A 14,200-nucleotide genomic window follows, 5' to 3' on the forward strand; every position below is an offset into this window, starting at 1 on the left:
TGTGGGTGTGTGTGTGGCCAGCTCAGCCCTGGTCACCAGGGGGTGGGGCTGGCTGGCATGTGGTGCTGGGGATTGAACCGCGGTCTCTGTGCTTTGCTAAGCTTGTTCTAAGTAGGTGCTTTAGACCACTGAGCCATCTCACCAGCCCGTCCCCCGATATATTTTAACACTAAAATTATATTGAGCTTACCATCTTAGAAGATGCACTTTAAAAATTGGTAATACTCACAAAAGTTCTGCGTGGCCCCCCTAGATGTAGCTACAAATCCATACTTAAACAGCTCCACAGTTCTACCATGGTGCCTGTGTAGTGACAGGTATTTTCTGCTGGGAATTTCTTCCATGAATCTGAGGTTTTTATCTATCTTTAATATCAATTTTTTATTTTCTAGAAGACATGTTAAAAATAGAAAAACATCTTTGTACTTGGATCACTATTTTTTGTTCTGCTTTTAAAAAACGTTCTAGAATTCCTTAGTCTGGGAAGATACTATCTTCTTTTCCCATACACTACTGTATGCCATGCATAGGAAATACATCTATTATGCTAGAAACCTGAGCCAGGTATCTCTGATCTTAACCTAAACCTGTGTGTCTACTAGTTGAGAGAGAGAGAGAGAGAGAGAGAGAGAGAGAGAGAGAGAGAGAGAGAGCTGGAAAAAGAGAAGGAACGAAGGTCAAGCGCGAGGGCCATGTTAGTGTCAGAGCAAGGAGGGCAGGGCTGTCTGACCATGTGGCAAATGTTTAACTGCCACGTTGTTACCTTCTTCTCCTTGGGTGGGGCTGTGACGCCTGGCCTAGGGTCTTTAACGTGACTGTCAGCCCGGGACTGTTCAGCGTGACTGTTTGAATTTACATCCATAAAGGAACACTTCTGGAATGCCTAAAGAATTAAAATAGGGAGGTTAACAGGGATCCCAGGGGACAAAGAGAAAAGAGGAAACACACAGGAATCCAGAGATGAGGGGACCCCGGCCCTGGTCCTGCAGACAGCTCACTCCAGCGAGCTAACACCCGAGATCCTGCTCCCTACTGGGCCTCAAGTCTTCAGAAAGAGTTGGGGGCAGAGGCCAGGGAAAGTCGTCCTTATTAGGATGAGCTGGAAGAGCCCTAGAAGGGGGGCACCCTCAGGCTAGGTGTGGCTTGGGGGATAGCACCTGTTTGCAAGTGTGAGGGCCTGGCTTCAAGGCCCAGCTTACCCAGAATGGAGAAGGAACACAATTTCTTCTAGCCATGAGCCTGATTTGCTTTTATTAAGGCTCCTTGCTCTTGGCCTTTTCAAAATGTTGAATATGAAAGTGAATTAAAACAAAGAGACATCTTTTTCCTTCATCTTTTACTAGCTTTATTGAAACTAGAAAAAAAAAAACAAACCCTCACAAGACATTTTAACCCTTTAAACCTTAAATCTATTCCTTAGCAAGCTACTCTCTGAAATAGCGACAGGTCCTCCCATGCTCTGAGGCCTGCTTACAATAGTGATACTCCCCAGAGCCAGGGAGCCACCTGAGCTGTGGAGATTTGTCTTCAGAAGCCAACTGTGGTTACTATGAGGGCCACCAGTGGGCCTGAGTAAAGCTGAGTCAAGCGGGTCAGTTCTCAAGAGAAAGTAAGTATAGGCTGAATCTGTAAGGCTAACAGAGAGGACAGGTGTCCACAGTCTCCAGAAACCAGTAATGGCCACAGGACCCCGCTTTCTGAACATTTATGGCCTCAGCAATACCCTGCTTTACAAAGTGCTGTTTCCCAAACCTTGCTCAGAGAAGAGGTAAATCAGAATTCCTGGCTGGTAGGATATTTTTGTTTTACTCCCTCTGTAATAATGTGAATCATCTTAAATAACTGCTTAGTGCTTTTCTAAAATGTTAAGTACTGTCACTGGGAACTTCATGACTCTGTCCGTCCTGTTGTCACTGTATCTCCTCCCTAGAAAGCCAGGCCTGTTGTGCATGGTCCATCTTGGATGGATTGAGGTCATCTGCCATTTGCTTTGGGCTGTTAGTGTCTGGATTTTGCAACCTATGTTTTTTTTTTTTTTTTCTCCAATGCTCAGTGACACAAACCACATTAAGATGTCCCATGACATCTCCTCGTCCTGCCTGGGATCTAACTCCCAGGCAAAGATACCAGCACAGACCCAGACCCCTGGCCAGCGCCGGCTCAGCAGCTTGGGTCTTCATCCCAGTGGGATTGAGTCACATGAGGGTTAGAGTTCTTGATACCACCGTTAAATTGGTAGCAGTCACAGGGTAAGCAGCAGGACACTCTACTTTTGTAAGGTGCTTACCTAAGACAAACACTGCTGTGGAGGAAAACATCACCAAGTGGTGGGCTGACATTAGTGCTCAGAGCAAATGTGTGACTTCTCTTAGAGAGCTCAAACAGGAGTGCTCACACATCTGCAAGTTCCTAACTTTAGACAGCTATGGTTCCTATGCGTAAGAGTCTCCCACCAGTCTCAAAAGCCGTGAGCAGACTGACTTGGCAGAGGGCAGGCCCCAGGCCAGTCTGTGAGTTCTGGGAGGCTCAAAAGGGTTCCTGTGCATGACCACACAATCAGCAGCCCCATCTTCCCTGGAAGATGCAGACAGGTCAATTTTGGTTGCTGTTACCATGGAAACCAGAGTACAACAACTGTCTTGAAAATAATATGGTTTGAAATTTCTCCCTGCTCCAGATGAAATTTGAAAATTGATGGGCTTGCACAAAGCCACCAGTACAGTGGTGCTACTACGTGTTCTGAGGCCCCCAGGAGGTCGTGGTCTGACTATCTGATTGACAGGAGCTTCATATAATAAGCATGAGTCAACCAAAGCATATGTGTCTGAAATTAGACAAGTGCACAGAACACACTTCTAGGGCAGAGCCACATTCCTGGTCAGAACAGGGAATGAGTTTTACCTACAGCCTGAGTCCTAACCTTAATCCTAGGAGTCAACCATGTACATTAGTATAAAAGTAACTATCTAAAGTAGTAATGTTCTGTTTCTCCAACAGGCCAAGGAAAAAGGGAAACAAAGTGGCTGAGCTCTTCAGAACCCCTGAGAAGATGACCGTCAAACAGGAAGCTGTAGGAACAACAGGGGCCAGGCCCTGGTCCTCACAGCTCAGGGTCAATCTGTCAAAGGGCAAAGCCATGCGTTCACTTCGGTCAGTCCTTATCAAGGCAGACAACACTAACGCTGTCTTCCTAATCACTGTCTGAATCTTTTTAGTTTTAAGTCTAGAATGCAGGAAAGTCAATCCTGCCACCCAGAGCTCGAGCGGTGTGCGGCTGAGGTTTCTATGTAGCCCTTCCCAGGCTGCATGGTGAAATGGCCCTGCCTTGCTCACGGCTTACACCAAGACCTTGGTTCAGTGATATCTTGGCAAGGTGGAGGCACAGCTGACACAGCCCCCGCTGGCCCTCACCAGGTAGCAGCTCTGAGATCTGTGGAGAGAAGGTGGGGTTGGCCGTGGTCACCTGGTGCACGTACCTGGAGCTCTGCCATAATTTTGTCCCCTTCTTCCTCCTCCTCTTCCTCCGCCTTGGAGGAAGAGGTAATGACTGGTGGGGGGGCAGGGGCCCAGGCTGCAGCGGGCTCCTCCGTCGCACATTTTGTGGCTCGACTCTGCGGGCTGGGTCCAGCATCTTCACTGCTCGCCTGTGGAGATTCAAGCCGCAGACACTGGCTTAACAGCTCCCAGGGGCAGGGAAAACAGACCGACCATGCAGCCCCCACTGGTTGCTCTACTGGCTTCCTGCTCTTCAGGTCTAGCCCAAAGCCTATTTTATTCCCTTGCATTTATCTCCAATTACTGTTTGAGGAAGGTGTCATTTTACTGAATGGACTGAAGAATTTTAATAAAACTGTAATTCCTCAATATTCACTGTCTTCATGAAAAGCATTCTGCCATTTCCTTAAAAATTATAACTTTGTTTTTTGAAACAGCGTTTGCTATGTAGCCCAGGCTAGCCTCAAACTCATAGTGATCCTCCTACCTCAGCCTCCTGAGTGCGGGGATTACGGGTGTGTATATCTTAATAAATTATATCTTAATAAATTTAACATAGGAGACAAACTTGGCAAGTTACATGGAAGCTATAGCTCACTCAACATTATTCTATGTTGTAATAAACTCCTATCAGCTAACCTCAACTACTTTTGCATGATTAGTCTTTCTTTTGCTTGCCCTCTCACCTGTCTCAGTCTTGCGAGAAAGGAGGACTTGTGCCTGCCATTCCACACTGAAAGTCAAGCTCATACGGCTGAGTCAGGTCTGCAACCCCGGGTGACATTTCCATAGCACTTCTTAGGGATCTGTTCAGCAGCGTCTACTCTGTCTCCCTGCTTTTTACATTCTAACCAAGAGAAGAACCCATGTAAGGGTATCCTCTGCACCCCGAAACTGCCTGACCAGGGCACAAGCCATCAGACCTTAGAGGAGGCGCTCTCCTTCCTGCCGGTGTACACCACGTCACCCGACCTCGTGGTGGTAAGGCCTGATCCGGGCAGGTAGCTTCGGCGAGGAGGTGGCGGGGGAGGAGGGGGGGACTTTCCCCCCAGCTTGTCCAAGTCCTGCTCTGAATTTGGAGAGTCTTCTGGAAAACAAGGTGTTCAGACATGATTCTTGTCAAGATCACATCCACAAAATCCAGCACGTGGCCTTAAACACAATGCAGTTTGACTTAGAACATGTTAAGAGTGTAGACCCTAAAGACTAACTGTATTTACATCCCAGAAAGACCCAGAACAAGTTACCCAATCTCTCTTTACCTTGGTTTTCTCATTTTTAAAATAGATATCACATTAATATTCTTTCCACTGGGAGTTCTGAAAATTAAATGACTTACACACAGCCCTTGGCAATTGTTAGGGTCATGTCGAGTACTAGCTATTATTAGTAAACAAATTTTTCATTGCACAAAAACGCTGAGTATCACTCAGAAAAACGCAAACTTTTCTGAACATCATTGCATGGCCTCCCAAGCTGTGATCCTCTCAGTCCAACAGCGGGTCCAGAAAGAAGGACTTATGCAAGGGCTGTTACAGCGATCTGGCCATGGGAGGCCGGAGCGGACAGAGGAATAAAGAACAAGGCCAGAGAGCAAGTGGAGTTCTGGGGAAGAGCGGCAGGCATTGCAGTACTAGGTTAGACAAGACTCAGCCAGCAAGAGCAGGCCGCGCTTGGAGAATCGTAGGTCAGTCTTAGAGCTACAGTGAGGAGACGCAGGTGGCTCCTCAGTGTCCCAAACATGTAGGAAAAGCCATTCTGTACTCAAGTCACTCAATGGTCTGCTGTTTATCCACATCTGACAGAAAGCCTCGCAAAAGCAGTAGAACTTGCAATTCAGGATCTGGAGCTTTGTCCCACCTCTCTCTAGGGACATGGCCTGGCTTTCTAGGAGTATGTTTTTCTTTGCTGGGAAAGCAAGACTGCATTGTTTCAAGGAAATACTTGAATTTCTGTCTAGACCTGGGTAAATCATCAGGACCCAAGCAGGCCAGTCTTGTGCTTGAGGGTGTGGGTTATGTGGTGGCAGCTCTGGAAGGGGCCTTGGACCAGGCCTGGAGGTCAGGGCTCCTCCGGGGATCTGCACTGCTGACCAGCCCAGTAGGTGGCTGTCCTGTCCTGTCTTCTCCCCTGCCCTCCACTCCACTCCACTGTGATAACAGAGCCCTTTGCTCCAGGCTTCGGCCAATCTTCTCCAAGCCCTTTTTGACTTCCCCTAACCTTGGTCACTGAGCGTAACTTTAGCAAAGGCTCCTGCTCAAAAAGTTCATCCAGAGTCTCCACTCTTACTATCTCTATCATACTGCAAAGAGCTTGAATAAAGCTTTCTTGCTCTTTTAACCACATCTAGTGAATGATTTTTCCTTAACAATGGCTGAAATCGCAATCTCTAAAATTTTTACACTGATTTATTGAATAGCTACATATCCTATTTACTTAAGTAATCAGATAATTAAAATCAGAAGAAATACAAATGGTTTCAAAACCCTTCAATGTAAAATTTTGCCTCATTAATAAACACATACAAAAATGATAACATTCAATAATGATAACATGACAAATTGATGAAAATGGCAGGTAATGCACGATGCCCTTTCATATTTGTGCTGACATGTAAAGGAGTGGATTATATCTGAGAAGAAATCAGAGTATCATTAAAGCAAAGGACAAGGAGGAAGGTCGGGTGAGTGAGAGAAAGGAAGAAAAAAGGTAACATATTAACTGAGCAAAAATACTGTTGTGAGTAATTTTTTAAATTTGGGCAAAATATTTTCAAACTGAAATAGTGAAACTTAACAAAAATGTAAAATGTGGTAATTTCATTGTACCAATGTGAGAAGAAACAATTGTGGGAATTGTACTGGAGGACTATACAGCCAAATTAGTAACAACAGAATTATGCAAGACACAAGTGTAAAGAAATGAGCTATTTTTATCCCCCAGGAACTCTGGGGGCAGGGACTGAGAGGACCACCCTGCTCATGACAGAAGAACCACCCCTCCCAGCCCCTTCCTCCCAGGCAGGCTGACCTGGCTGTCCAAGCGCCACGACAGGCCTCACCCGAGGGCAGTGGGAAGGGGGACAACCTCTGCTTGCACACTGAGACAGTGGAACTCTGGGGCTGAGGTGAATGGGAGGGGAGGGGGTGTTCCCGGACACATCCAATCCAGGCACGACTCTGTGACCAGGCGCTAAGGTGGGGACTCCTGTCCAAATGAACTTTGGTGCTGGACAAGGCACCACTGAGTGTGCCATGCAGCAATACCAGGCTGCAAGTTAAATGACACGGTTTCAAGTTCACGTGGTTTGTTACTGGTGGAAGACTTAATAGTTTGAGTTTTGTTAAAGTTACACTTACTGACAGGGCCACCTTCTGAGGAATGTGTCCTTGGACAACTGTGGTGAGTTGTAAGCACCAGAGCATACCTATGCACACTGAACCTACACGTACTAAAGTGGTGGTGACATCACTGGGCCGTGGGACCCTCCCAGGCCAGCAATCTTACGTGGTCCACTGTTGGCCAAAATATTATATGGCCCACAACAGTACCTTGTCTTATTATGGACAAACTGATGTTCAAATTTCTGTACCTGAGCTAGTTGCTTGCAGTTTATTTGCAACTGGAATTGTGGAATGAATTCTGCAGCCAGAATCATGGAAAGAATTCAAGTTATGAGCGAAGGCACAACTGTATATTCTACAGAATTTTGCTTTTAAAATTGCAGTTTAAAAAGTGCTCTAATATCCCCTGAGGAATTCATGAAACTTCCTTTCCTCTTTCAAATGTAGGCCTCAGAGTCTCTAAGCTGATGCTGGGATATATTGCACAGTGAAGAAATGCAGAAGCTGAGATTTTACATTTTCCTTTACTGGGCTGTTACAGCTTGTGTCTCCATGTCCCCCAAAGCCTCATGCAGTCATAGGTGGGGCTTTTTCAGAGGTGGCTTAATATACAGTGTGTGACTGTTTTGTTTTTTTGAGATAGGGTCTCACTATGAAGTACAGGCTGGCTTTGAACTCATTTTGTAGACAGGCTGGTCTCAGACTTGCAACACTTCTCCTGCCTCAGCCTCCTGAATGCTGGGATTATAGCTGCGCATCCCCACACTTGGCTAGAGTGTGATGGATTCTCGATGCAACGCTAGGAGTGAGGGTGCTGGGATTAATAGTGGGTGATCACTAAATCATTCCACTGATTGGTTTGATACCGCCCTAATCCTGGGGGCTTAGGTACAGTATAAAGAAGAGAAAGAGCTTATCTTGGCCTTTGCTTGCTTGCTTCTGCTGTCTTATGTTTCTCCTCTGTGATGCCTGTCTGCCATTCACCCTGCCTTGGAGCCAGCCAACTGTGGACTAAGGCCTGTATAAACTGTGAGCCTTTCTTCCCTTAACTTTGGGGTGTTGGGTATTTAGTCTCAGCAATGAGAAAGATAACTACGGCATGGACATCATTCTCCTAGCCCTGAGACAACAGCCCAAAAGTAGAGAGGGTCTAGGCATCACCAGACGATTCTCTTAAGTGGGTCACTGGTCCCACTGTCCAGCACAAATGTGCATGTGACACCACAGCATGAAGACAGTCTGTCCTGCCTTGCTCCTGACGTGCCTGCTCTGGCCCGACCTCACCTGACAGCTCCGGCTTGTCCACTGCGGCATCCCCCTTTGGTGGTGGGCCTGAGACTGGCGGCATCTCCAGGTTTGGGATCGACTTCATGATGTTGGCCTGAGCTTCTTCTAGAAGCTTCTCAAACTCCTTCCCATTATAGTGCTCCAGATTTTGCCTTTTCTCTTCCCATTTTCTTTCTGCTTTCTGAAGGAAAATGGCAAGTGAAGAAAGTTTGAAAACCAGAGGGAAAAGATACCTTAGTCTGCAGCTGTCACATCAGAGGTGGAAGGGGTATAGCACAGCAAAAGCATTGGTAAAATAGTGCCCTGGCTTCCTTCCGTGGGGATCCTTGCACAGGACACACAGGTCCCAGTTACCTGTCCTTCTGCCATCTGCCACAGCAAGCTACACGGGCTGTGATGTCATCCACAGACAAGCAATCAATGCCTTAAATCACTGAACACTTGCCAAGTTTACGTCTCCAACACTAAATAGCAAGGGACACAGATAATGCTCTCAAAGGTATGTCTTCCACTACCAAAATTTTATTTTCAAAACTCAATTTTCATTATTGAGGTTTTCAAACAAATGTATAATAACCAAAACATACACTAACAGCAAAAATCCCTATGTCCATACTGTATCACACAGTGCTCCATTACTGTGTCTTGATACAGTAGTTAAAAATGCATTCAATGAGTAGACACGCTCAGTCTTAGTCTTGCTTTCTTTCCAAGACACGCTCCATGACCACCTGGGTCAGATTTTCTTAGTTACAAGGTAGGAGGAGGAGGAGGAGGAGCATGCAGGTGACCTATAAGCTTCTTCAAGTTTTATGACCCACATACATTAGAATACTTTAAATTAAAATCACATTAAAATAAAGTACCTCTCCTTATTTTAAAAGCCATCCCTCCAGCGTGCCCCGTTCTGGAGTGCCCCAGTGCCCTTCTGTGCTCACCCCCGTTCTCCCATCTTCCAGGACCAGTGGCAAAGCTTCCCCAGGTCTGCCTCAGTACCCTGGAAGCCTCAGCCGGCAGCACGAGCTGGCTCAGCACACTCTGATGGCTCCATTTTTCCCTCAGTTTCTGTTCAGTGATATCGTTCTACAGACTGAAGTCAGCCACATGGGAGTGTTCACACCACAGAACCTGGCAAATGGTGCACATTAGGGCTTGCTCCAGGAGAGCCTGTCGGTCAGTGCTTCTCTGCACCGCAGTGACTCATTATTACAGGCCAGGTGTGGCCTCTCAGGCCAGAGGACCTCTCCCTCACCTTCCTTAGCCACTGAATCCCACTTTTAGCTTTAAGAATCTAACATTCATAAAAACGTCTTTAACCCATACAGTATTCAAATATATTATCTCTCTATCCAGCCTGTCACCTCCTTGAGGGAAAGGATCATGTTTATGGAGTTCTGAGACATGGAAACAGGACTCTACCTCGATGGACACTGCCCTGTTCTTGGCACTCACACCGTGGATTTCCTCAATGAACAAGCTCTGCATGGCAGAACCATTCATGGGTGCCTGAGGGGACTGTGGGGTCGCAGTGGACTGCAGCGCAGGGGCGACTTCCTGTGGGAGCCCCGGAGGACTGGTGGTGTGTGCAGCTGTCACCCCGGGCACATTTTGGGCAGGGTTCAGCAGGGCCGAGGAGTGCTGGGAGGGCTGGATGACCACAGGAGAGCTCTGCGCATGGTGAACCATCATGCTAGACAGGGCCACCACTTCCGATTTGACGTCTCCAGGGACTCGGGTGCCATGGAGGGGCTGGCTGGGGGCATGGGCTGCCACCTCCTGATGCTTCAGGACTTCTGCAGCTGTTGCCTTTTCCATAGCAACGTATTGAGCGGCCTGGGCTGCATCTGTGCCCTTCAGGAGCCCGTCGGTGACATGTCTAAGAGAAAACACACACAGCAGCATTAACCGCTGACATGTATCACTTCGTTTGTTTATTCTGGTGCACTGGAACCCCATGTACCCCAAAGCCAGTTGTGGTGCAGACATTCAAAAGCTCAGAGGTGAGGGTTTCTACAGCAACACTGTGAAGCCCTGCTGGGTTCCCTGTCCTCTCTGCAGCTGCCCTCCCAGGCCTTTCTCCAGAGACAGACTCTCCTCCACTAGCACTGTGGCACCCAGACTGGTGCTGTGTGTGTGGGGGGTGACAGAGCGAACTATGTGACAGCACAGGACTAACTTTCCCGCCTGATCCTGACCTGTGCAGCCTCAAGGACACTCGCTTCTTACTCATGAAACTTCCTAGAGCCTCCTACCCCTGTCCCTGATGGACATCCCAGGGTGAGACTGTCATGCTCCAGGACCTTGGGCTTGCTCTTTTGCTTAACCTGCTGCTGTCTCCATCTTGTCTGTCTGCCAGGGTAGCTGTGGCTCCAGGCCTCTCCATGTGTCTCGTCCTCATCCTCCTCTGGTTCTCTGAGTCATGTCATACAGTCTGTTCACCTCCACTCTGACTGGACTGGAAAAGATGGGGCTCTGGGGGTGGATGCACTGTGTTTGATAGCGGGTTCCACCAGAATGTGGGGGCCTCACCTATTTAGAGCCTGACATCCTTTTCTGTAGAATATAAAGATGATGGTGACAGTGATAACTGCATTCCTTGGGGGCTATTGTTAGAATTAATGTGCTAAAGTCAAACATAGTATTTGACCCATAATTTCTGATTAGCCAAGTATTCTCTTCCTTTTTTTTTTCCCCAGACAGTCTCACTATGCAATTCAGGCTGTCCTTGAGCTCACTTTGTAGCCCAGGCTGGTCTTGAACCTGCAACAATTCTCCTGCCTCAGCTTCCTGAGTGCTGGGATTATAGGTGTGCAGCACCACGTCCAGCTTGAGTATTTTCTTCTTACTGAAATGCTCCATCTCTCTTCTGATTTGAAAAGTTTCTTGCATGTCACCTCTGATTTGAAAAGGATGTTTCATTCTGAGATGCCCAGCTGCTGCTCAGTTCTGTTTCTTTTGCTGCTAATCCACCTACCACAGCCTCTTACACCCCCAAGATTCCTGCAGTTTTGTTCTCCTCACCCTGCCACTTTACCTCGACCATGTCTTCCACTTAGAGGATCATTTCCATGAAGCTGAGGTCCAACCCTATGCCCTTCCTTCCCGCCTTTCTCCTTCCTTCCAGATCGGGGTGGGGATGCCTCTAACTCTCTCCAGGGCCAGTCCGCTCTGCTAAGCACCTGCAGCAGCTCCCTCTGGATGTCTTGTCGATGCCTGGGACTCAGCATGTGCCCCGCCTCTGCGGCATCTTTCCTGGCTCCTCGTTCTGCTCTGAGCTGCGCTGTTTCTTGCTTCTTCTACCCTCTCTGCCATGGGACAAGGACATAAGCATTCCATGGGGACATGAGGATTCCTGCCTTCCTCCTCTGTCACACACCACATAAATTATAGACAGACTCGTGATGGACAGCCTGAGGCAGTAAAAATTCCTTTTATTTTAAAAGTTACTTAGCTGGTTTTATACTTCATTCTTACTGAGTATTTATGATACAAAAATTTCACATATTATTCCAAACACATAGTCTCCCTATTTTTTTCAACTGCATCCGCCAGAATTAAGGTGAATGCTAAGCTTTTATTACTTTATACTGGCTGCAAAAACATCTTCTGTTTTTCAGGGGAAAAAAATGGACAATGTTTCCTGCTGGATCCTATTTTCACCTAACAATGTTGACTAGCTTTAAGATTTGTGAGTATTACCACACTTGGGTGACAGCTTAATGAAGAATTATTTTAATAAACTTTTGTCTTCTTGGAAGAAAAAGTTAAATTTGGCCACTTAAAATGAATGACTTAATGAGAACATTTAATGAAAATAAAGTTCATTCCCATGCATAGTCAGATATAGATTGTGTGGTAGGAGGCATTTTTGGTTTGAATTCCGTTTACCTGGCACCTGGTACTCTGGCACTTAGCAGGTCACTGTACTACTCACCATGGAGAATTATCTCAAAAGGCCTCTTTTCTGATTAGAAAAATCCAACTTGCTCCTCCTAATCGATACATTACCTTAAGGTTATCTGAACACTTCCTATATTTCTTTCACAAATCTGATCACACGATTATAGCTGACAATGAAAATTCTCAAGAGAAAGTTTCTTGCATGTTACTTCTATGTGAGATTTATTAAAAAAATCTGATCCAAAACGGTAACTTCTTACACTTTCCTATTCCCATTAAAAACAAAACAAAAACACAAAATAAAACCACACTCAGGCACTGCCACTGTTGGGAAGTGGTTTGTTGTGGTTGTTGTGAAAGATCAACAATTCCCAGGAGAGATGGAGAGGGAGAGGGAGAGAAGGGGGGGAGGGAAGGAGGGAGGGAGGGAGAGAGAGAGACAGAGAGACAGAGAGAGTTCTGTAAGGTGGAGGTCTCACTGGTCTTGCTTATGATGTATTCACATACCCAGCAGACAGAACACATACAGAGAACACTCATTTTCCTGGTTGCATCCTTTTGAGATAAGACAGCATCCTCACTCTGGAGTCAAACTATTCATTTCCAGCCCAGGACACCTGAGGAGCAGGGACCCTTCCTAAGCCTCAGATTCCACCTACAGATAGCAGAAATAACAGTTCCTAGACTAAACAAGTTAAATGCATGTCAGGGACTCAGTTCATACCTAACACATAGAGAGTGCTCTTAAGTGTAAGTTATTTGAACTACTGTGCTGGGAATAAAGAGATCTAAGTGTCACTCAAAGAGTGTATGTGGCAAAAGGGGAGATATTTGCAAAAGTGCTCGTGACAGCACAGATCCTCCATACTTAGATGTCAGCACTACTTCCTTCCTTTTTCCCCTCCCCCTCTTCCTCTCTTTCGGGGTGCTGAAGATGGAGCCCAGGCCCAAAAGCTTTCAAGGTGGCTGCTCTGCCTGCCACTGAGCTACACCCTGGTCTCCATGAACACCTTTTCAGTGGGTGTGGAGTTTTGGAACTTTTTTTTCTTTCAGAAGTTTTTTTTTTCCCCAGAATCGGGCTTTGAACTCAGGCCCTTGCACTTGCCAGGGAAGCACTTTTTCTACTGAGTGATCTCCCTGGCCCCTTTCAGAGGTTATTTCTGATCTGATTTCCTCTATACCTTCAGATGCTATTAATTAATTCAGAGATTTCAGCTGTGTGAGTCCCAATTTCTTCTGTGCTAGTGTCTTCTGCACTTGTTCTAGGTAGGCTTGGGGCCTGAGATTGCATTTTGCTCCTTCTCATTGTCATTTCGTATAGCACTGGCCTCTGACCTTTGGTGCCATTATGACCTTAGCACTTACTGAAATTCGGGTGCAGATCTACAAAGTTTGAATGCATCCAGTTGTGCCTGGCTTGGGTCTGGCTGCTGTGCTCAACTTCTTCCTACTGCAGCCCTTGGAAGTGAGCCCATTCTGCCCTCTGGGAAGATGTTCTGCTCCTGGATTAGTTGGGTGGTTCTGGCCCCTAGCCTCTCTGCAGGGACTTCAGCTGCTGAGTCTCACCCCAGGCCTGTATATCAGGCCTGGGCTGGGCCTGGAGGGGTCCAGCGAGCAGGGCAGAAGGACTCACTCACAAGTGGGCCTGGGCTGGATCTGGAGGGATCTGGCAGGCAAAGGGGAGTGTGGAAGCTCTCCCACACTGGCCGGGCCTGGGCTTGGGCTGGGTCTGGAGGGGTCCTGAGAGCGCAGCAGAAGTTCTCACTCACACACTGGGCCTGGGCTGCTTCTGGAGGAGTTCGGAGGGGTCCTGAGAGCACAGCTGAAGGTCTCACTCACAGGCTGGGCCTGGGCTAGGACCAGAGGGGTCCACTGGGCGCAGGGGTGTGTGGAAACTCTCCCACACACTTGCGGGGCCTGGGCTTGGGCTGGGTCTTGAACTTTCTTTTCCAGAAGTCGTGGATCTGTCAGTGACTTCTCTGAGTCTTTCCTCCACAGAGACCTTCCTTGTTAAGCTGGTGTAACCTCAGTGAAGAAACTGGTCTAGCCCATTCAAGAGGGATTTAATTCTCTTTTCTAGGAGGCAACAATAAACTTGGAGGCCAGGGAGATGGCTCAGTAGAATAAGTGCTTCCCTGGCAAGCACAAGGGCCTGAGTTCAATCCCCGGTTCCA

At 47.2% G+C, this 14,200-nt stretch overlaps 1 protein-coding gene across 16 annotated transcripts in view; it reads right to left on the bottom strand.

The window, feature by feature from the left end:
• The window catches only part of Kiaa1217 (KIAA1217 ortholog), a 326,909-nt gene that overhangs the window by 9,452 nt on the left and 303,257 nt on the right, over positions 1-14,200 (bottom strand). For 14 of the 16 annotated variants that reach the window (XM_004641889.2, XM_004641888.2, XM_023701996.1 and 11 more), the window contains 5 exons: positions 9,546-10,002; positions 8,124-8,307; positions 4,419-4,582; positions 3,477-3,644; positions 764-883 (listed from right to left, as the gene is read on the bottom strand). In XM_004641889.2, coding sequence (XP_004641946.1) covers positions 764-883; positions 3,477-3,644; positions 4,419-4,582; positions 8,124-8,307; positions 9,546-10,002 — 1,093 coding nt within the window. The remainder of the gene's footprint in view (positions 1-763; positions 884-3,476; positions 3,645-4,418; positions 4,583-8,123; positions 8,308-9,545; positions 10,003-14,200) is intronic. The other 2 variants (XM_023701997.1, XM_023701987.1) reach the window with 1 other exon arrangement.

Source organism: Octodon degus, unplaced genomic scaffold (assembly GCF_000260255.1).
Source record: "Octodon degus isolate 3935 unplaced genomic scaffold, OctDeg1.0 scaffold00145, whole genome shotgun sequence".
NCBI lineage: Eukaryota > Metazoa > Chordata > Mammalia > Rodentia > Octodontidae > Octodon > Octodon degus.